The sequence below is a fragment of the Salvelinus alpinus genome, chromosome 19 (assembly GCF_045679555.1).
Source record: "Salvelinus alpinus chromosome 19, SLU_Salpinus.1, whole genome shotgun sequence".
Lineage (NCBI taxonomy): Eukaryota > Metazoa > Chordata > Actinopteri > Salmoniformes > Salmonidae > Salvelinus > Salvelinus alpinus.
In genome coordinates this window covers 24,534,496-24,558,704 of record NC_092104.1, presented here as the reverse complement: position 1 = coordinate 24,558,704, position 24,209 = coordinate 24,534,496, and the positions used below count along the sequence as shown (strand labels likewise).

At 40.3% G+C, this 24,209-nt stretch overlaps 1 protein-coding gene across 1 annotated transcript in view; it reads left to right on the top strand.

Moving 5' to 3' along the window:
• The first annotated feature begins 13,061 nt into the window (after positions 1–13,061).
• Positions 13,062–24,209, top strand: part of npffr1l2 (neuropeptide FF receptor 1 like 2) — a 28,789-nt gene continuing 17,641 nt past the window's right edge. Inside the window, exon 1 of the mRNA XM_071352672.1 lies at positions 13,062–13,480. Coding sequence (XP_071208773.1) covers positions 13,102–13,480 — 379 coding nt within the window. The 5' untranslated portion in view covers positions 13,062–13,101. The remainder of the gene's footprint in view (positions 13,481–24,209) is intronic.

The window sequence follows — 24,209 nt, the reverse complement described above, 5'->3', positions numbered from 1 at the left end:
TGGGTGAATTTTGGCCCATTCCTCCTGACAGAGCTGGTGTAACTGAGTCAGGTTTGTAGGTCTCCTTGCTCGCACACGCTTTTCCAGTTCTGTCCACAAATTTTCTATAGGATGAGGTCAGGGCTTTGTGATGGCCACTCCAACACCTTGACTTTGTTGTCCTTAAGCCATTTTGCCACAAGTTTGGATGTATGCTTGGGGTCATTCTCCATTTGGAAGATCCATTTGCGACCAAGCTTTAACTTCCTGACTGATGTCTTGAGATGTTGCTTCAATATATCCACATAATTTTCCTCCCTCATGATGCCATCTATTTTGTGAAGTGCACCAGTCCCTCCTACAGCAAAGCACCCCCACAACATGATGCTTCCACCCCCGTGCCCCATGGTTGGGATGGTGTTCTTCGGCTTGCAAGCCTACCCCATTTTCCTCCAAACATAACGATGGTCATTATGGCCAAACAGTTCTATTTTTGTTTAATCAGACCAGAGGACATTTCTCCAAAAAGTACTATCTTTGTCCCCATGCGCAGTTGCAACCCGTAGTCTGTCTTTTTTATGCCGGTTTTGGAGAAGTGCCTTCCTAGCTGAGCGGCCTTTCAGGTTATGTTGATTGTGGATATAGATAATTTTGTACCTGTTTCCTCCAGCATCTTCACAAGGTCCTTTGCTGTTCTGGGATTGATTTGCACGTTTCGCACCAAAGTACGTTCATCTCTAGGAGACAGACCACGTCTCCTTCCTGAGCGGTATGACGGCTGCGTGTTTATACTTGCCTACTATTGTTTGTACAGATGAACGTAGTACGTTCAGGTGTTTGGAAATTGCTCCCGAGGATGAACCAGACTTGTGGATTTTTTTTGCGGAAGTCTTGGCTGATTTCTTTTGATTTTCCCATGATGTCAAGCAAAGAGGCACTGAGTTTGAAGGTAGGCCTTGAAATACATCCACGGGTACACCTCCAATTGACTCAAATGATGTCAATTAGCCTATTAGAAGCTTCTAAAGCCATGTCATAATTTTCTGGAATTTTCCAAGCTGTTTAAAGGCACAGTCAACTTAGTGTATGTAAACTTCTGACTAACTGGAATTGTGATACAGTGAGATATACGTGAAATAATCTGTAAACAATTGTTCGAAAAATTACTTGTCATGCACAAAGTAGATGTCCTAACCGACTTGCCAAAACTATAGTTTCTTCACAAGAAATTTGTGGAGTGGTTGAAAAAATAGTTTTAATGACTCCAACCTAAGTGTATGTAAACTTCCGACTTCAACTGTATGTGTATATAGTGATTATATAATATATATATTATATAATCACTATGTCATCACCCACAGCCTTTTATCCACTACAGGTCAATTTGAAGGAAACACATCTCTGGTGGGAAAATGTGCGTATTGTTTTGATGCGGATTTTAGAATATTCGCATAAAAATCTGTCGCCAATTGGATGGAAACCTAGTTAATGACCACTTTTCCATCTATAGTTATGTGGGTAAACTCATTACGTATAAAATCAAAATCACGACACCTGTGATGGAAACAGGAAGTTTCAGTACAATTTATAAATGCCAACAGATACTTTGTTTGTTTGACATGGTCAGATCTTTTTCCTGTCTGTAATTTTTTATTTTTTTTTAAAGAAATGGAGGTGGAAATGCCTTTATGGGCAAATATTGATTTAATAACCATCATATTGAAGTACACTTGGGAGCCATGTGATGATACAGTATGGTGTGGTCCTCCCACTACGACTTGGGAAACCATGTAGTTTATTAGGCTACAGATGAAATAACTTATGAACTTCACAGGGTGGTGAAATTGCACAGTGATCTTGATGCACCTTTCCAATAAATATCGAGGGTCTGACTTTGGTGACATGATGGTCGATGCTTGGCTGCCATTTGACTAATACATATATTTTTGTTCTTACCCATAGTTATCACATAATTTAGTCTATACCGCACTGGTTCTGCGAGCTATTGACTAGAACGCATGTGCCAACACTAGTGGGCACATTTGCTATACCTACGCAACATTTTTTGGTGACAAAACCACCAGTAGGCCTAGCGCTCAAAATGCGATGGAAACCTGTCATGGAAATTCTACACAGGGACACTCGAAATCAATCTTCAATTAATAATTGTTTATTAATGGTTAACTGTAGAGGTTCCAACAGACTTGATGCACCATAGCACATGTCTGTCAGGAGCTCTCTCGGGGCAGTCCCGTTATATCTCTTATACTGCTTACAGGCGTGATTTAGCTTATTCATCATTCATAATTAATTCATCATTAACGCTTGGTTCATGCATGTGACCGACCAATACCTCACGAGGCTTCTTCTCTCCAAGCTGAGACCTTGAAACGGAGAGAATTTTGTTCTCAAAACAAGGTTCTGGGCTTACTGCCAAATTGAAAACACTGAACGAATCCCCACTATTCGTCAGTCACTCGCATGGACACAGAAATATGTTATTAGAAAAGCACAAACATTGAACAAAGACATTGGTTATTATAAAAGCACAAACATAAAATGTTCCATCACAAACCCATTTAACTTGTATTTTATTATTTTTTAAACACAAGTTATTTTTAAATGCACTATGTATTTAGGCACAGACTTTTATCTCCAACTCAATTTGGTGGAAACAACTCTGATGGGAAAATGTGCATATTGTTTTTATGCTGATTTTAGACATTCGTATGAAATGTGTCACCAATTGGATGAAAACCTAGCTATAGACACCCTAAAGACTGTGCACTAGTCCATTGTCACTTTGATTATGCCCCCACCCCCTCATACTCATCTGGAGGTCGAGCAATTTATGCAGCTAAGCTGGCTATCTGTGGGGTGAAAAAAGTAGCATTAATTAACATGGTCTGGTCCACAGAATTATCATGGACTCAGCCCCCAGGTACCTATCTAACTATTTTAAATTTGTTAGCGATGTCCACCAGCATAATACCAGAGCCAGAGACTCTAATATTCACTCTTTTAAATATAAGACTTTATCTGGTAAGAAATAGTTTTTATCTACAGGCACTGTTGAGTGGAACAAAACTACCATAGCAACTCAAAGCCATACCAACCATAGACACATTACAGAAATAAAGTGGTTATCTATGTAATTGCATATGTATTTATGTAAAAAATAGGGACTACAATGGAAATAAGTCCCTGACTTTATTGTGCAATCCCGGTCACTTTTAAAAATCACATACAATTATTATCTGTAAGGTCCCTCAATCGAGCAGTGCATTTCAAACACAGATTAAACGACTTAGACCAGGGAGGTTTTCCAATGCCTCACAAAGAAGATCACCTATTGGTAGATGGGTAAAAAAAATATCATTTTGATCATGGTGAAGTTATTAATTACACTTTGGATGGAGAATTAAAACACCCTGTCACTACAAAGATACAAGCGTCCTTCCTAATTCAGTTGCCGGAGAGGAAGGAAACCGCTCAGGGATTTCACCATGAGGCCAATGGGGAATTTAAAACCATTACAGAGTTTAATTCATGGCTGTGATAGGAGAACACTGAGGATGGATCAACAACATTGTAGTTACTTCACAATACTAACCTAATTGACAGAGTGAAAAGAAGGAAGCCTGTACAGAATAAAAAATATTCTAAAACGTGCATCCTGTTTGCACTAAAATAATGTGGCAAAGAAATTAACTTTTTGTCCTGAATACAAAGTGTTATGTTTTGGGCAAATCCAATAAAACACATTACTGGGTACCATTCTCCATATTTTCAAGAATAGTTGTGACTGCATCATGTTATGTGTATGCTTGTAATTGTTCAGGACTGAGAAGTTTTTCAGGATAAAAATAAATGGAATGGAGCAAATCACAGGCAAAATCCTAAAGGGAAAACCTGGTTCAGTCTGCTTTCCAGCATACACTGGGAGAATAATTTACCTTTCAGCAGGGCAGTAACCTACAACCCAAGGTGAAATATACACTGGAGTTACTTACCAAGAATAGAGTGAATGTTCCTGAGTGGCTGAGTTGTCTTGCAATGATCAACAACCAATTTGACAGAGCTTGAGGAATTTTTGAAAGAATAATGGGCAAATTTTGCACAATCCAGGTGTGGAAAGCTCTTAGAGACTTACCCAGAAAGACTCAGCTGTAATTGCTGCCAAATATGCTTTTACAACGTATTGACTCAGGGGTGTGAATACCTATTTAAGTGAGATATTTCTGTATATAACTGTAGTAACCTGGTATATTTATGTTTACCAATAGATGGCAGTATTGACTCAAGACGGGGGTTTGCTTCCTGCTATCCGTAGCTATTTCCTATGTCTGCCTATATAACTATGATTTAAGAAAGCTTCAGGTAGTTTAAGCCAGGTGCATTAGAGAATGTAATTCTAAGTTACAATTAAATACTAAACCGTACTTAAGTCTCATGAGTCGTAACTCTAAGAAGCCTTTAAGGATACTACAATAACTTTCAATAAATTAGCAACATTTAATAAAAACATGTTTTCACTTCGTCATTATGGGGTATTTATTGTGTGTAGAGGGGTGAGATAATTATTTTTATGTAATACATTTTTTATTCAGGCTGTAACACAACAAAATGTGTAATAAGTCCAGGTGTATGAATACTTTCTGAAAGTCATTGTTTTTAACTGACAAAATCCAAACTGTGCAGCGGCCATTTGATGAATGGAAAGAGACATCGTTACAAAACACCAAAAAGTTTCATGACAAGCCAAGCCTTCAATACTGGGTAGGCCTATAAGGTAGGGATGGATGTATTTTCTGTTTGTCAAGATAGACATAGTCATAGTATATTTATTTAGGTGTTGAAAACGCAAACCATAATATTGAAACACCCAAAGTCGGTATGCTTTGTTTATTGGTTGTGTGGTACATTGGCACACAAACCTGTTGGTGGAAAATTTGTTGCATATATTTTCTAGAACTATAAATATGGCATCAAAATGTTAAATCTGATTTCCCCCTAGCTGATCATTGTCTGCAGCCAGCTCTGATCGTATGGTAGGCCTACAGGCAGGGAGAGTGAGCTCGTCTGTGGTGGTCAGCAACCCTAAACCTTCTGGAATGTAGCCCTGCGTGGCAGTTACTAAGTGGCAAAGTCATTATCTATGTTTATAAAGACAATAATGTAGAGTGTCACACCTCTCCATTATAGTCGCTAGAGTAATTGTTATTCGTGGGCATAAACATAATTTTGAGTGAGTTCTATGAGGGGGAGGTTGTGGGCATTTTGTTACTTAAAAAAGGTATATTTACAGTACATTTCGAGGCGTCACTTAGAACTGCTTGCTTATTGGTCAAAAGGGCTTCAGTGATGTTTGCAGTAATTTTTACATTATACAAAAGGTAACATAATGTATTGTTCTGCCTCATATTTTGAAGAGCTTCCATTTTTCATTATTTCACCAGCCTCAAGATTAGTCATGAAACAAATATGAATCATTACCAATATTTCATTCCTGCCAGGACAGGTTGAGTGGTTGAGGTGTCCAGTCCAGCTGAGCCAATTACTACCAATTGTAAAATATGGATTTGTTCTAAATTATAGTACTTGTTTTATATTATTTTCTGAATATACTGTAAAAATAGTCATCACTCTAGTTTGTACATGTGGATTTGAGTTTTATGTGCACATAATTGCATCCTTGTGCTTCATCTCAGTGCGTCTGAGGTTAGAGTACATTAGCCAAACTTGTGCAAACTTGTGCACTACCAAGTATGAAGTGATGTATTGACCAAAGTATACTGAACAGAAATATAAACACAACATGCAACAATTTCGAAGATTGTATTGAATTACAGTTCATAGAAGGAAATCAGTCAATTGAAATAAATGTATTAAGTCCTAATTTATGGATTTAACATGACTGGGCAGGGACGCATCCCTGGGTGGGCCCCTGTGACGTTGGAGGTGGCTTATGGTAGAGAAATTAACTAATTCCCTTGCGACAGCTCTGGTGGACATTCCTGCAGTCAGCATGCCAATTGCACGATCCCTCAACTTGATACTTCTGTGGCATTGGGTTGTGTGACAAAACTGCACATCTTTTTCAGATTTTTTGTGGATCAGCTTAATATTGTGGAAAGAATGTTGCTTCCATCAATGTAATTGTCTGCATCATTTCCAATCCCCCATATATTTTTGGGGTAAATATATATCCAGATGCATACACGCATGCATACATATACACATATATACAGTGGAGCAAAAAAGTATTTAGTCAGCCACCAATTGTGCAAGTTCTCCCACTTAAAAAGATGAGAGAGGCCTGTAATTTTCATCATAGGTACACTTAAACTATGACAGACAAAATTAGAAAAGAAAATCCAGAAAATCACATTGTAGGATTTTTTATGAATTTATTTGCAAATTATGGTGGAAAATAAGTATTTGGTCAATAACAAATGTTTATCTCAATACTTTGTTATATACCCTTTGTTGGCAAAGACAGAGGTCAAACGTTTTCTGTAAGTCTTCACAAGGTTTTCACACACTGTTGCTGGTATTTTGGCCCATTCCTCCATGCAGATCTCCTCTAGAGCAGTGATGTTTTGGGACTGTTGCTGGGCAACACGGACTTTCAACTCCCTCCAAAGATTTTCTATGGGGTTGACATCTGGAGACTGGCTAGGCCACTCCAGGACCTTGAAATGCTTCTTACGAAGCCACTCCTTCGTTGCCCGGGCGGTGTGTTTGGGATCATTGTCTTGCTGAAAGACCCAGCCACGTTTCATCTTCAATGCCCTTGCTGATGGAAGGAGGTTTTCACTCAAAATCTCACGATTTTTAAGTGGGAGAACTTGCACAATTGGTGGGTGACTAAATACTTTTTTGCCCCACTGTACATACACATACCTATATAGACATACATACTTTTTTTAGAATATACCTTTATTATTCCCGGCAAACCCTATCACCACCCAATTGGAGTAAACCAATAAACACTTACGCTTCTACCTTCAGTTTATGTATCTTATACACATTTTACAGATACAATCTATTTTACAATAGTTATATTTTGTTTGTTTTTAGTCCTTCCTCTATTTCTGATGTCCATCCAGTTTGATTTCTATTTGTAACTGTGCTATTTCACAAAAGTTCTGAACCTATATACATTTTACAGACCCTGTATGTTTTACATTGGTTATTGTGTTATTAGTCCCACCCTTCAGCTCCATTCAACCCCTCCCATCTCATTTTGGATTTTTATTTGCCATATATTTTTCAACTGTGCAGTGATGCTTCACAAAAGTTTTGAAACTTTCTATTCTCATAGCTTCTACAGATTGTAAATTAAAAATAAACATTTTTGCTAACATAATTATTAATTGACTTCTTTCTCATTTCTACAGGCTGTTGACATCCAGTGGAAGCGATAGGAACTGCAAGCTAATTTCTATTAAAACGGGCTTGCCATAGAAAACTAATGGAAAACAGATTGACCTCAACAACAAAACAAATCCCTGGATGGATTGTGCTCGGGGTTTCGCCTGCCAAATAAGTTCTGTTATACTCACAGACATCATTCAAACAGTTTTAGAAACTTCAGAGTGTTTTCTATCAAATACTACCAAGTATATGCATATCCTAGCTTCTAGGCCTGAGTTAGCAGGCAGTTTACTTTGGGCACCTCAGTCATCCAAACTTCCGAATACTGCCACCTACCCCGAAGAAGTTAAATGAAATTGGTAAATGTTTTTATTTATCACACTTTTCTTTAACCATTCAGGTTCTTTAATACAGGGCCGACATACAAGTTCCTTACTTTTTCCCCTTCTACTTGCCTCTTCCATTTTTTTGGTAATGCTGCAATTAATTGGTTGTAATTTTGGGTAGAGCAGACATTTCCATATGTCTGTATTAGCTGTATGTGTGACAACTCCACCAGTCCTATTTATGATATCATTCACAAAAATTATACCTTTTTTAAAAACATTTCTTCAAAAAATACTTTTTTTAAAATCAATTAGTATATTTCAGTTGAATCCCCCAAATTTGTGGTATTATTTGTTCTGTCTTTTCAGGTGGATTAAACTGAAATTGCAACCAACTTTCTAAGGCTTGTTTAAAAAAAGAACAATATTTTGGAGATTATTTTCTTTTCAAACAACCGAAAGTGAGCAGGTGTAATCTGAATAAAGGGAAAATGTCCCTTCTTGAACACAGGATGAGACATTCTTACCAATTTACTAGAGAACCAGTTTGGATTTAAGTATAACTTTTATATGACTGATGCCTTTAGTGGGAGGTCTAATGCTTTAATATTTAATGATTTCTGCCCTCCGAATTCATATTCGTTATACAAATCGGTCCTTTTAATTTTATCTGGCTTGCCGTTCCAAATAAAATGTAATATTGTTTGTTCATATAATTTAAAAAGCAGGTCACTAGGTGTAGGCAAAACCATAAGCAAATAGGTAAACTGTGATATGACTAAAGAGTTAATCAGGGTGATTTTTCCATAAATCAACAGGTGTTTTCCTTTCCATGGTAGCAAGATCTTATCTATTTTTGCTAACTTTCTATAGAAATTTATTGGAGTGAGATCATTTCTTTCTTTTGGGATTTGTATACCGAGTATGTCCACATCTCCGTCAGACCATTTAATTGGTAAACTACATGGTAATGTGAAATTAGCATTTTTTTGTGATCCAATACGTAATATAGTACACTTATCATAATTTGGTTTTAATCCAGAGAGGATAGCAGAAGTATCTAGATCCTCTATGAGGCCGTGGAGAGATTCTCATTGTGGTTTTAAAAGAAAACTTGACTCATCAGCGTACAATGACACCTTAGTTTTTAAGCCATGGATTTCTAATCCCTTAATATTATCAAAAAGAAAGGAGGACCAAGGCACTCTTCATATAATTAATTAAAATGCCTTTATTAGTATGGCATGTTCAATAGAAACAAAGTTTTTTTAAAGTACTCCCTGACGAAGGCCATGCAGCCGAAACACGTCGGTTTAAAAAAAACTTTGTTTCTATTGAACATGCCATACTAATAAAGGCATTTTAATTAATTATATGAAGAGTGCCTTGGTCCTCCTTTCTTTTTGATGACCAATTTACCCCTTTTACCAAAGAGCACCTTCTATCTACCAAAATCTACTATAGTGTACCTTAGTAGCGCTTCCCTTCCTCCTCTTTCTATTAATATTATTGTTTGATCTAATTTATCTGCTAACATTTCGATGGCAATAATAAATAGATATGCCGATAGTGGACAACCTTGTTTTACTCCTCTAGATAGTTTAAAACTTTCTGAGATGTAGCCATTATTTACTATTTTACACCTAGGGTTACTATACATAATTTGAACCCATTTTATAAGAGATTCCCCAAAATTGAAATATTCTAGGCATTTATATATAAACTCCAGTCATACTTTATCAAAAGTCTTTTCAAAATCAGCAATGAAAACCAGGCCTGGTGTCCCCGAAATTTCATAGTATTCTATTGTTTCCAGTACTTGTCTTATATTATCTACAATGTATCATCCGTGTAAAAAAAAAATCTGATTTAGGATGAATAATATCTGACCATAGTTTTTTAATTCTATGCGCCAAGCATTTTGCTAGGATTTTTGCATCACAACACTGAAGTGTAAGAGGTCTCCAATTTTTTAAATGGACTGGATCTTTATATATACCATTTGGGTCCTGTTTCAGTAATAATCATATCAGACCTTCTTGTTGCGTGTCTGATAATCTACCATTTATATAGGAGTGGTTAAAACATGCTAATAATGGTCCTCTGAGTATATAAAAAAAAGTTTGGTATACTTCCGCTGGTATGCCATCCAGCCCTGAAGTTTTCCCATCCTTAAAGGCTTTAATTGCATCAAGAAGTTCCTCCTCTGTAATTTGGCCTTCACATGAGTCTTTCTGTACAGATGTTAATTTTAAATTATTATTAGGAAAAAAATCCATACAATTAGTTTGTTAGTGGAGATGGAGGAGACTGAAATGAAAAAATATTCTTAAAAAAAAACAATCTGAATGGTTTGTCCTGCTAAATAAGTTCTGTTATACTCACAGACATGATTCAAATAGTTTTAGAAACTTCAGAGTGTTTTCTATCCAAATCTACTAATAACATGCATATCTTATCTTCTGGGGATGAGTAGCTGGCAGTTGAATTTGGGTATGCTTTTCATCCAAACGTGAAAATGCTGCCCCCTATCCTAGAGAAGTTAATATGGACTCTTTTGATCTAAATTGCTTTTGTTTTTTAGATGAGTACTGAATTGCATGGCCTCTAAAGGCACACTTAAAAGTGTCCCGTACAATAAGGGGATCTGCTGTACAATAAGGGGATCTGCTGTACCTATGTTATGTCTGGAAAAAGTCTGTTATAAATTCTTCTGTCCTAGTTCTAAACAATTTATCATCTAGTAGGCTTTGATTACATTTCCAATATCTTCGCCCACGTGGAAATCCTGTAATATATATGCCAATTATGTGATGATCCGACTGCATTCTGTCCCCTATCAACACTTTTTAAACTTTTAGTGCCTGAGAGAATGGCATAAGAAAGTAGTCAAGACGACTAGCTTGATTAAGGCTCCGCCATGTATATCTCACTTGGTCAGGGTATTTAAGTCTCCATTTTAGAGTGGACTTTTATTCTCCCCAGCACAAACTGCACCTGTGTAATGATCATGCTGTTTAATCAGTTTCTTGATATGCCACACCTGTCAGGTAGATGAATTATCTTGGCAAAGGAGATATGCTTACTAACAAATTTGTGAACACAACTTTTTGTGCATACAGTATGGAACATTTCTGGGATCTTTTATTTCAGCTCAGGAAACATGGGACCAACCCTTTACATGTTGCATTTATATTTTGGTTCAGTATAAGTAGGCTATGAAAATTCCTACACAAATTACAGAACAATTCAAAGTACTGGAGATACACTGTGTGAAGATGAATTTGATTGCATTCAATGCATCTTCATTTAGACCTTTTAAATGTGCGTTTCTGTTACTTGTGTGTTAATTGGGCCCAAAACGGTTTCATTGTTCAAACCATTACATATATTTAAACATTTACCATCAACTTCATCTTCAACAGTCAGTCGTTTGTGTTGTCAATTTGAGTGTGTTCAGGTGTGTTGATCTTTGAGTGTGTTAATTGGTTTGTTTCTTTTAAGGTGGTCTATCTGAACAGTGGGAGGGAGATGTAGACATTATACACTGCTCAAAAAAATAAAGGGAACACTAAAATAACACATCCTAGATCTGAATGAATGAAACATTCTTATTAAATACTTTTTTCTTTACATAGTTGAATGTGCTGACTACAAAATCACACAAAAATTATCAATGGAAATCAAATTTATCAACCCATGGAGGTCTGGATTTGGAGTCACTCAAAATTAAAGTGGAAAACCACACTACAGGCTGATCCAACTTTGATGTAATGTCCTTAAAACAAGTCAAAATGAGGCTCAGTAGTGTGTGTGGCCTCCACGTGCCTGTATGACCTCCCTACAACGCCTGGGCATGCTCCTGATGAGGTGGCGGATGGTCTCCTGAGGGATCTCCTCCCAGACCTGGACTAAAGCATCCGCCAACTCCTGGACAGTCTGTGGTGCAACGTGCCGTTGGTGGATGGAGCGAGACATGTTGTCCCAGATGTGCTCAATTGGATTCAGGTCTGGGGAACGGGCGGGCCAGTCCATAGCATCAATGCCTTCCTCTTGCAGGAACTGCTGACACTCCAGCCACATGAGGTCTAGCATTGTCTTGCATTAGAAAGAACCCAGGGCCAACCGCACCAGCATATGGTCTCACAAGGGGTCTGAGGATCTCATCTCGGTACCTAATGGCAGTCAGGCTACCTCTGGCGAGCACATGGAGGGCTGTGCGGCCCCCCAAAGAAATGCCACCCCACACCATGACTGACCCACCGCCAAACCGGTCATGCTGGAGGATGTTGCAGGCAGCAGAACGTTCTCCACGGCGTCTCCAGACTCTGTCATGTCTGTCACATGTGCGTGCTTTCATCTGTGAAGAGCACAGGGCGCCAGTGGCGAATTTGCCAATCTTGGTGTTCTCTGGCAAATGCCAAACGTCCTGCACGGTGTTGGGCTGAAAGCACAACCCCCACCTGGGGACGTCGGGCCCTCATACCACCCTCATGGAGTCTGTTTCTGACCGTTTGAGCAGACACATGCACATTTGTGGCATGCTGGAGGTCATTTTGCAGGGCTCTGGCAGTGCTCCTCCTAATCCTCCTTGCACAAAGGCGGAGGTAGCGGTCCTGCTGCTGGGTTGTTGCCCTCCTACGGCCTCCTCCACGTCTCCTGATGTACTGGCCTGTCTCCTGGTAGCGCCTCCATGCTCTGGACACTACGCTGACAGACACAGCAAACCTTCTTGCCACAGCTCGCATTGATGTGCCATCCTGGATGAGCTGCACTACCTGAGCCACTTGTGTGGGTTGTAGACTCCGTCTCATGCTACCACTAGAGTGAAAGCACCGCCAGCATTCAAAAGTGACCAAAACATCAGCCAGGAAGCATAGGAACTGAGAAGTGGTCTGTGGTCACCACCTGCAGAACCACTCCTTTATTGGGGGTGTCTTGCTAATTGCCTATAATTTCCACCTTTTGTCTATTCCATTTGCACAACAGCATGTGAAATTTATTGTCAATCAGTGTTGCTTCCTAAGTGGACAGTTTGATTTCACAGAAGTGTGATTGACTTGGAGTTACATTGTGTTGTTTAAGTGTTCCCTTTATTTTTTTGAGCAGTGTATATGCTCTGCAGCAACAGTTTTTGTTGTGTTTAATAAGCTTTTAGCATGGTGTGTTTTAACTTCTTTAAAACCATCTGTTTTATAGCCTAATAAATATTTATTTGATTTTGACAATTTTTATCAGTCCAGTTATTTTAACTTGTTGACGTGCACAGGGTACGGCCAGCACTGTCACACACTGTATGGATACGCAGTGAATGAATACATTATAGTTTCACAATAGTTCCTGATTGTATGTTTTTGTTTGTGTCACAAGGTGTGGTGTGTTATCAGACCAATCCATCCTGAAGAAGGAAGAAGTGATGGAGGTGTGGAACAGTGGTGAAGAGGAGGGTCTGACTGAACTGGAGGGCTCCTCAGACACCATGACAGCCCTGACCACCTCCAATCACCTCCTCCTCCACCACAGAGCTATTAACGACTCCAACTACACCACCACCAACAACATCACCTACTTCCCTTACTACCAACACTCCCTCCCTGTGGCTGCTAGCTTCATCCTGGCCTACCTGTTCATCTTCCTGCTGTGCATGGTGGGTAATGTACTGGTGTGTCTGATCGTGCTGGGGAACCGTCGCATGAGAACCGTCACCAACCTCTTCATCCTCAACCTGGCAGTCAGCGATCTGCTGGTGGGCATCTTCTGCATCCCCACAACGCTTGTGGACAACCTCATCACAGGTAGGTAAAACAACTTGGTTTAACTAAGCTGGTGAACGCAACTCTGTCTGAGCTGGCTAACGCAACTCTGTCTGAGTTTGGCGAATGCAACTGAGCAGGATAATACAACTCAGCATCATCAACTCTATTACATCCAGTGGTGGAAAAAGTACCCAATTGTCAAACTTGAGTAAAAGTAAAGATACTTTAATCGAAAATGACTCGTGAAAGTGAAAGTCACCCAGTAAAATACTACTTGTATAAAAGTATTTGGTTTAAATATACTTAAGTATCGAAAGTAAAAGTATAAATAATTTCAAATTCCTTATATTAAGCAAAGCATGTTCTTGTTATTTTAATGGATAGCCACTACTAACACTCAGACATCATTTACAAACAAAGCATGTGTGAATTTGTCAATTTTCCTGTCCTGTTAAGCATTCAAAATGTAACGAGTCCTTTTGGGTGTCAGGGAAAATGTATGGAGTAAAAAGTACATTATTTTCTTTAGGAATGTAGTGAAGTAAAAGTTAAAATGGTCAAAAATATAAATAGTAAAGAAAAGTACTGATACCCCGAAAACTACTTAAGTTGTATTTTAAAGTATTTTTACTTAAGTACTTTACACCACTGATTACATCCCATTAATTTAACTCCATATCAAGGTGAATGTGTTGATCAATGTGAATTTAATTACAAACTTAATTCCACTCTAGAAACAATCCATGAATAGTGTAATATCCGTGACACATCATTTTCACAGAATCAAAAACTCCATATTGAATTTCTAAAGATTGAGTCAGATCCATTTCCACTCAGGTCTGGTATGTAGATGTTAAAGTCATTTGTGAATTGAATGACTCATCAAAAAGAAAGCACATAAGCAAACAATTATAATTAACGTAAACAAAGTATATCAGGTAACATTAAATGATTAAAGGAGACACGAACAGAGGGAATATTATCAAAAATCCTTCCTTCTGATTGTCTTTCATGACTTTCTACTTTTACTACCAGACATTTTCTTCATACATTATCTTCCAAAAGCAGATTATTATAATTTTTTTAAACTCTATTATTTCAGAACTCAATTTGCATAACTGTTAATGTTATCGTTCATAGACTGGGTTTGGATTTTGGAGGGACCAATGGATGCCCATAAGCATTAAAAATGTTATACTTGGTGGACTCTTATATCTTTTTGTCAACCCAAGACCAATGTGAAGGCCAATTCAAATCCTGCCTGTGCATATAATTAACATGACATTGCTAGAAAGTGAATTAGGATAATATGATTAATTAATTAATCCTCATATTAAAATGTCCATGCATAGTTGATGCCACATCATTATGAATCAGCCAGGGAAAGTGTTGGAAAATTCAAATGGGGGGGGGGGGGGGGCATTTACCCCACATTACCCTACTGTACACTCATCATATTAGACATAGGCCAATGTACAATTATCAATTTAGACATTTATTGTAGAGGCAACAGAGATTCATCAGAATTTCAGGTGTGACCATGTTTTGAGGTTAGTGTTTGTGTACATATACATATACCGATGTGGTACGGCAGTTGAACTAAGCTCATGAGACATTTATAAGTTATATTCTTCAAGAATCAATGCGTACATCATTCATTATTCAGTCCAAAAATGGATGTACCAGGGTCGTTCCACGAAATTGGTGCCTTTAGCTAAAGTGCCAAAATTTAGTATTTTTACATGTTTGTCGTGAATTTACTTTCATTAATCTGATGACTGTTATTTATCTAATTAACTAACTATGTTTAATTGTTACCCAATTGAATTAATCATGTAACAATTAACTCATTAGGATTTGGGGCACCACGAGAGCAGTTCTAGAGTTACCTTCTCCCGAATTAAAGGTCTTTACCTATGGGGTGGCAGGTAGCCTAGTGGTTAGAGCATTGGGCCAGTAACCGAAAGGTTGTTAGATCAAATCCTCGTTCTGTTCCTAGGCTGTCATTGTAAATGAGGATTTGTTCTTAACTGACTTGCCTAGTTAAATATAAGTTAAATAAAATACAAATAAAAAACCTATCACATCCATAAACAGTCAACTTATTAATCATAACCTCGTATCATATCATCATTCTGAACAGTTGTATCCTTGCATCTGCAAAAACCTGAGCCTTACTGATGATTCAGTACTACACAACTTGGTTTAATTATTTATTTACTAGCTAACTAAGTAGTAACACAGGATAAACATACACACTTAATACATTAGAAACAGGTCCCTAGTGAACTGACAACAATATGGCTGCTTGTTACAAAAGACATGGAGAGAAAGGAAGAGAGGGACAGAGACGCTTAACGTTGCTACATTTATAAACTACTCACCACCTGCTTGGAGAAAAATCATGAATGTATTCACGTGAAAAATGCCTTTTGTTTCCCGTGTTGTTCGCTGTGTATCTTTCTGAACCGGGCAACCTTGGAAAGGGGGTTGGGCCTTTTCGCAGCACGCTTCTAAGACCTTGATTGTCCAAAAGGTGTCCCCACACATCTTCTAATGTTGTTCTCTGCAGTCGTCCGGTATCCGGTGACTTGTTGTGTAGTCCTGAACAGAACTACAAGTTTATTCTCCTCCCAAAGAAGATGCTTCTTTGAAGATAGGCCAGCCAGCCATGTCGATGGTTTCCAGTGGGGTGATGAGAGTAGTGGAATATAATGGTTTGAAGAGAGTAGTAGAATGGTCCCGCTTAAATTCGCGTTTCTAGATACTTTACTTAGGACAGCTAATCAGCCGTACCAGTGATTGTCGGGGAGGTGAGTTTATTGTCTCTACCTCGTGTTGAGATTCTGAGTTCAAACCACTTTAAACGTGAGCTGCAGCTCAACGTCTCTCTGGTCTAATATGTTAATTCTTAACTCATCATTTTATACAGTTCATTCAAAAGGGCTGTTCCGTCAGGCTGACACACTCTCTGACCTCACTCAAGGTGGCGGTGACTACTTACTGTTCAGTTATAGACACAATTTCCAATTATAGTTTCTAAAATCACATCCCTCTCTTAACAAAAACACTTTCATCATTGTTCATATAGCATGCACAACGTAGAGGATGGAAACTTTGTACATGTAGTGTGTATACTTTTCGAATTACAATATTTCCTTTATAACATTTTTAATGACATCACAAATAACAACCAAACCAATATCAGTGTTATTTTAGGTTACCTCTCACCATTCCCCACGTTCTATCATCATTGCTTTCACGTGCCGTCATCATTGCTTTGCATAAAAAGGGCTTCACAGGCAAGGATATTGCTGGCAGTAAGATTGCACCTAAATCAACCATTTATCGGATCATCAAGAACTTCAAGGAGAGCGGTTCAATTGTTGTGAAGAAGGCTTGAGGGCGCCCAAGAAAGTCCAGCAAGCGCCAGGACCGTCTCCTAAAGTTGATTCAGCTGCTGGATCAGGGCACCACCAGTACAGCGCTTGCTCAGGAATGGCAGCAGGCAGGTGTGAGTGCATCTGCACGCAATGTGAGGCAAAGACTTTTGGAGGATGGCCTCGTGTCAAGAAGGGCAGCAAAGAAGCCACTTCTCTCCAGGAAAAACATCAGGGACAGACTGATATTCTGCAAAAGGTACAGGGATTGGACTGCTGAGGACTGGGGTAAAGTCATTTTCTCTGATGAATCCCCTTTCCGATTGTTTGGGGCATCCGGAAAAAAGCTTGTCCGGAGGAGACAAGGTGAGCGCTACCATCAGTCCTGTGTCATGCCAACAGTAAAGCATCCTGAGAACATTCATGTGTGGGATTGCTTCTCAGCCAAGGGAGTGGGCTCACTCACAATTTTGCCTAAGAACACAGCCATGAATAAAGAATGGTACCAACACATCCTCCGAGAGCAACTTCTCCCAACCATCCGGGACAGTTTGGTGACGAACAATGCCTTTTCCAGCATGATGGAGCACCTTGCCATAAGGCAAAAGTGATAACTAAGTGGCTCGGGGAACAAAACATGTATATTTTGGGTCCATGGCCAGGAAACTCCCCAGACCTTAATCCCATTGAGAACTTGTGGTCAATCCTCAAGAGGCGGGTGGACAAACAAAAACCCACAAATTCTGACAAACTCCAAGCATTGATTATGCAAGAATAGGCTGCCATCAGTCAGGATGTGGCCCAGAAGTTAATTGACAGCATGCCAGGGCGGATTGCAGAGGTCTTGAAAAAGAAGGGTCAACACTGCAAATATTGACTCTTTGCATCAACTTCATGTAATAGTCAATAAAAGCCTTTGACACTTATGAAATGCTTGTAATTATACTTCAGTATTCCATAGTAACATCTGACAAAAATATCTAAAGACACCGAAGCAGCAAACTTGGTGGAAATTAATATTTGTGTCATTCTCAAAACTTTTGGCCACGACTGTACACTGTCAATCTGTACCTACACAGAATGGCTAATCTATAGTTGAATAACTTCATAATAGGACATTACAGCCCACATACAGCCCGGGAGCAACACCGACGTCTTGCTCCCGGACAAGCTAAACGCCTTCTTCGCACGTTTTGAGGATAACACTGTGCCACCGATACGGCCCGTTCCCGAGGACTGTGGGCTCTCGTTCTTCATGGCCGATGTAAGAAATTTAAGCGTGTTAACCCTTGCAAGGCTACCAGCCCAGACGGCACCCCTAGCCACATTCTCAGATCGTGGGCAGACCAGCTGGCTGGAGTGTTTACGGACATATTCAATCTCTCCCTATCCCAGTCTTCTGTCCCTACTTGCTTCAATATGTCCACCATTGTTCCTGTACCCAAGAAAGCAAAGGTAACTGAGTCAATCAATGAAATGTATTTATAAAGCCCTTTTTACATCAGCCGATATCACAAAGTGCTGTACAGAAACCCAGCCTAAAACCCCAAACAGCAAGCAATGAAGATGTAGAAGCATGGTGGCTAGGAAAAACTCCCTAGAAAGGCCAGCACCTAGGAAGAAACCTAGAGAGGGACCAGGCTCTGAGGGGTGGCCAGTCCTCTTCTGGCTGTGCCAGGTGGAGATTATAACATAACATGGCCAAGATGTTCAAAAGTTCATAGATGACCAGCAGGGTCAGATAATAGTAATCACAGTGGTTGTAGAGGGTGCAACAGGCCAGCACCTCAAGAGTAAATGTCAGTTGGTTTTTCATAGCCGATCATTCAGAGTTACAGACAGCAGGTGCGGTAGAGAGAGAGTTCAAAACAACAGGTCCGGGACAAGGTAGCATGTCCAGTGAACAGGTCAGGGTTCCATAGCCGCAGGCAGAACAGTTGAAATTGGACCAGCAGCATGACCAGGTGGACTGGAGACAGCAAGGAGTCATCAGGCCAGGTAGTCCTGAGACGTTGTCCTAGGGCTCAGGTCCTCCGAGAGAAGAGAAAGAGAGAATAAAAAGAGAGCGAATTAGAGGGAGCATACTTATATTCACAAAGGACACCGGATAAGACAGTAGAAATATTCGAGATATAACATACTGACCCTAGCCCCCCGACACAAACTATTGCAGCATAAATACTGGAGGCTGAGACAGGAGGGGTCGGGAGAGAATGTGGGCCCTGTCCGACAATAACCTGGACAGGGCCAAACAGGCAGGATATAACCCCACTCACTTTGCCAAAGCACAGACCCCACACCACTAGAGGGATTTCTTCAACCTCCAACCTACTACCCAGAGACAAGGCCGAGTATAGCCCATGAAGATCTCCCCCACGGCACGACCCCGAGGGGGGCGCCAACACGGACAGGAAGATCACATCAGTGACTCAACCCACTCAAGTGATGCACCCCTCCTAGGGACGGCATGGAAGAGCACCAGTAAGCCAGTGACTCAGCCCCCGTAATAGGGTTCGAGGCAGAGAATCCCAGTGGAGAGAGGGGAACCGGCCAGGCAGAGACAGCAAGGGTGGTCCGTTGCTCCAGTGCCTTTCCGTTCACCTTCACACACCTGGGCCAGACTACACACACTATAGGACCTACTGAAGAGATGAGTCTTCAGTAAAGACTTAAAGGTCGAGACCGAGTCTGCGTCTCTCACATGGATAGGCAGACCATTCCATAAAAATGGAGCTCTATGGGAGAAAGCCCTGCCTCCAGCTGTTTGCTTAGAAATTCTAGGGACAGTAAGGACGCCTGCGTCCTGTGACCGTAGCGTACGCGTAGCGTACGTTTAGGTATGTACGGCAGGACCAAATCGGAAAGATAGTTACAGTAGGAGCAAGCCCATGTAATGCTTTGTAGGTAAGTAGTAAAACCTTGAAATCTGCCCTAGCCTTAACAGGAAGCTAGTGTAGAGAGGCCAGTGCTGGAGTAATATGGTCACATTTTTTGTCTCTAGTCAAGTTTCTAGCAGCCGTGTTTAGCACTAACTGAAGTTTATTTAGTGCTTTATCCGTTTAGCCGGAAAGTAGAGCATTGCAGTAGTCTAATCTAGAAGCGACAAAGCAATGAATCATTTTTGGAAAGAAAGTTTCTAAATTTTGCAATGTTACGAAGATGGAAATAAGCTGTCCTTGAAATATTCTTGATATGTTCGTCAAAAGAGAGATCAGGGTCCAGAGTAATGCGGAGGTCCTTCAGTTTTATTTGCGATGACTGTACAGCCATCATGATTAATTGTCAGATCCAACAGAAGATCGCTTTGTTTCTTGGTACCTAGAACAAGCATCAATGTTTTGTCCGAGTTTAAAAGTAAAACATTTGCCGCCATCAACTTCCTTATGTCTGAAACACAGGCTTCCAGGGAGGGAAATTTTGGGGCTTCACCATGTTTCGTCGCAATGTATAGCAGTGAAAGTTAACATTATGTTTCCGAATGACATCACCAAGAGGTTAAACATATTGTGAAAACAATAGTGGTCCTAAAACGGGACTTTGATGAACACCGAAATGTATAGTTGATTTGTCAGAAGACAAACCATCCACAGAGCCAAATTGATATCTTTCTGACAGATAAGATCTAAACCAGGCCAGAACTTGTCCGTGAACTAATTACATTCTGTCATCATGAAGTGCTTTGAGAGACTTGTCAAGGATCATATCACCTCCACCTTACCTGACATCCTAGACCCACTTAAATTTGCATACCGCCCCAATAGATCCACAGACGATGCAATCGCAGTGCACACTGACCCATCCCATCTGGACAAGAGGAATACCTATGTAAGAATGCTGTTCATTGACTACAGCTCAGCCTTCAACACCATAGTACCCTCCAAGCTCATCATTAAGCTCGGGCCCCTGGGTCTGAACCCCGCCCTGTGCAACTGGGTCCTGGACTTCCTGACGGACCACCCCCAGGAGGTGAAGGTAGGAAACAACACCTCCACTCCGCTGATTCTCAACTCAGGGGCCCCACAAGGGTGCGTGCTCAGCCCCCTCCTGTACTCCGTGTTCACCCCTTGACTGCGTGGCCTCCCATGCCGCCAACTCAATCATCAAGTATGCAGACGACACAACAGTAGTAGGCCTGATTACCAACAATGACGAGACAGTCTATAGCAGGCCTGGGCAACTCCAGTCCTCAGGGGCCTGATTGGTGTCACACTTTTCCCCCAGCCCCAGCTAACACACTGGACTCCAATAATCAACTAATCATGATCTTCAGGTAAAAATGCAATTAGTTTAATTGTGTTTGCTAGGGATGGGGGAAAAGTGACTCCAATCAGGCCCCCAAGGACTGGAATTGCCCAGGCCTGGTCTACAAAGAGGTGTGGGCCGTGGCAGAGTGGTGCCAGGAAAATAACCTCTCCCTCAATGTCAACAAAACGAAGGAACTGTTCGTGGACTTCAGGAGACAGCAGAGGGAGCACGCCCCATCCACATCGACGGAACTGCAATGGAGAAGGTGAAAAGCTTCAAGTTCCTCTGCGTACACAATCTGAAATAGTCCACCCACACAGACAGTGTGGGGAAGATGGCGCAACAGTGCCTCTTCAACCTCTGGAGGCTGAAGAAATGCGGCTTGGCCCCTAAGACCCTCACAAACTTTTACAGATGCACCATTGAGAGCCTCAATGTCAGGCTATATCACCGCTAGGTATGGCAACTGAACCGCCTGCAACTGCAGGGCTTGCCAGAGGGTGGTGCAGTCTGCCCAACGCATCACCAGATGCACACTGCCTGCCCTTCAGGACACCTACAGCACCCGATGTCACAGGAAGGCCAAAATAATTCTCAAGGACATCAACCATCCGACATCAACCATCCGAGCCACGGCCTGTTCACCCTGCTATTATCCAGAAGGTGAGTTCAGTACAGGTGCATCAGATTGTTAAATAGCCATCACTAGCCGGCTACCACCCGGTTACTCAACACTGCACCTTAGAGGCTGCTGCCCTATGTACATAGACATGGCATCACTGGTCACTTTATTAATTCCTTTCTTTTACTTTGAGATTTGTGTGTATTGTTGTGAATTGTTTGATACTACTGCACTGTTGGAACTAGGAACACAAGCATTTCACTACACCTGCAATAACATCTGCTAAATATGTGTATGTGACCAATAAAATTGGATTTGATTTGACATAGAAAATGACACTTGTGTTATGATTCCCCATTATACAAACACATTTGAATTTTTCATTAACTGCTTATGTCTTATTCATCAAATCCTTCAAAGCAAACATAAAATAAGTTTACTCAGTATTTCTATCACCATCTGTGAGTGATGATTATGTGTCTATGCAAATGTCCAGATTGTGCAAAATTAACTTTTTGGTGCATATGAAACAACAGCCTGGTCTTGAGTTTGTGAGAACATTTTGCACAAAGCTTAGCATGCGCTTCACTTAATGTACTGTATTAAATGAATGCACAATTAAGTTTTGCAATGAACTATTACCATTTGAAAAAAGAACAGAATAATAATGAATAAAATACTATTAAAAGCCCAATATTAGTCTCAATATTAAATCATTTCTGGGTCACAATTAAGTACACTGTCTTCAGAAAGTATGCACACCACTTGACTTATTCCATATTTTGTTGTTTTACGGTCTGAATTCAAATTTTTGAAAATGAAATACAGAAATATCTAATTTACATTAGTATTCACAACCCTGAGTCAATACATGTTAGAATCACCTTTGGCAGTGATTACAACTGTGAGTTTTCTGGGTAAGTCTCTAAGAACATTTGCCCATTTTAAATCAAATCAAACGTTATGTCACATGCGCCAAATACAGCAGTGAAATGCTTACTTAAACGCTCTAAACCAACAATGCAGTTCAATAAATAGAGTTATGAAAATATTTGCTAAATAAAAAGTTACACAATAAAATAACAATAACGAGGCTACTGTATATACAGGGGGTACTGTTACCGAGTCAATGTGCGGGGGTACAGGTTAGTCGAGGTAATTTGTACATGTAGGTAGGGGTAAAGTGACTATGCATAGATAATAAAGGGCGAGTAGCAGCAGAGTAAAAACAAAAGGGGGAGGGGGGTGTCAATTTAAATAGTCCAGGTGGCCATTTGATTAATTGTTCAGCAGTCTTACGGCTTGGGGGTATAAATGCTGTTAAGGAGCCTTTTGGACCTAGACTTGGCGCTCCGGTACCGCTTGCCGTGCGGTAGCAGAGAGAACAGTCTATGACTTGGGTCTGCCTTCCTCTTCTCCTCCACTCATCCCTCTTCACCACTCATCCCTCCTTCCTCCCCAGCCTTTATCTCTGTGGGTCAGGCCAGTCTCAGTCTGTTGATGTATGAATAATGAATGGACCAGGGACATGGCAACATCAGTGCTGCAAACTTCCTCCATAATGAGATCCACGCTATGGATAGAGGAGGAGGGTGGGAGGCAGGTAAAGATGTAACCACCATGACTGGATGTAAAAGGTATACAGTACAATAATAGGTTCGCTGCGCTTCATGTCTAAACATGCAAATAAACTGCCAGTAAACACAATTGTTGAGCATCCGTGATCAACGCATATGTATTGTCCTGTGTAAAGCTTTGTTACACAACATGCCAGGGGTAGAATGTAGATAAGCAGAGAACAGAGAGAAGAAAACCAATAGAGATGCAGCAATTTTCCCAGCAATGTTATACAATGACAACTTTGTCCTTCAGTATTTCTCCTGACCCCATTAGGGCCCAGCACCACTACACACTTGGTTAGTTACGCCTGACCCCTCGACAGAACACAAAGGCTGTAGTGTTACATGGTGACCTACCTTGGAGTGGAGCTGTTCTTCCTTAGTGGACAACAGCAACCTGTAGGATAACATTTCACTTAAAAGGTGGGAGGTCACTGAGCAACGTTGAATAACATGTTCCTTGAATGGGGGATGTCGTGGTAATTTCCTGTATTACTAAATGAGGAGAGTTTACAAACCACACACAAGTCAGAGTTATATTTTAAACTTCATCTTTAATTATATGAGCTTCACCATAGCCCTTTGACTCTCAGATCAATTCAGTGTCTATAAAGGAATTCTGAGAGTGCTTACAAAATAATTCTAGTATCTTTTATAGCCAAGATACACCACTCTCAACTTACATGACGAACCACAGATCTCAGAAACTTCACAAATGGCCTTTTACTTGAGAGAGGAGTATCCCATAGCCAGATAGCATTAGCTATAAATTATCGTTCAGTTTGGTCTCTAAAACGAGGTTCTACTTCTCGTTCTTGGTACTTCATAGTACCAAAACATTACCTCATCCAATGGCATATATCAATTGTCAATTTTAGATACTCCCATCTCAAATACACCAC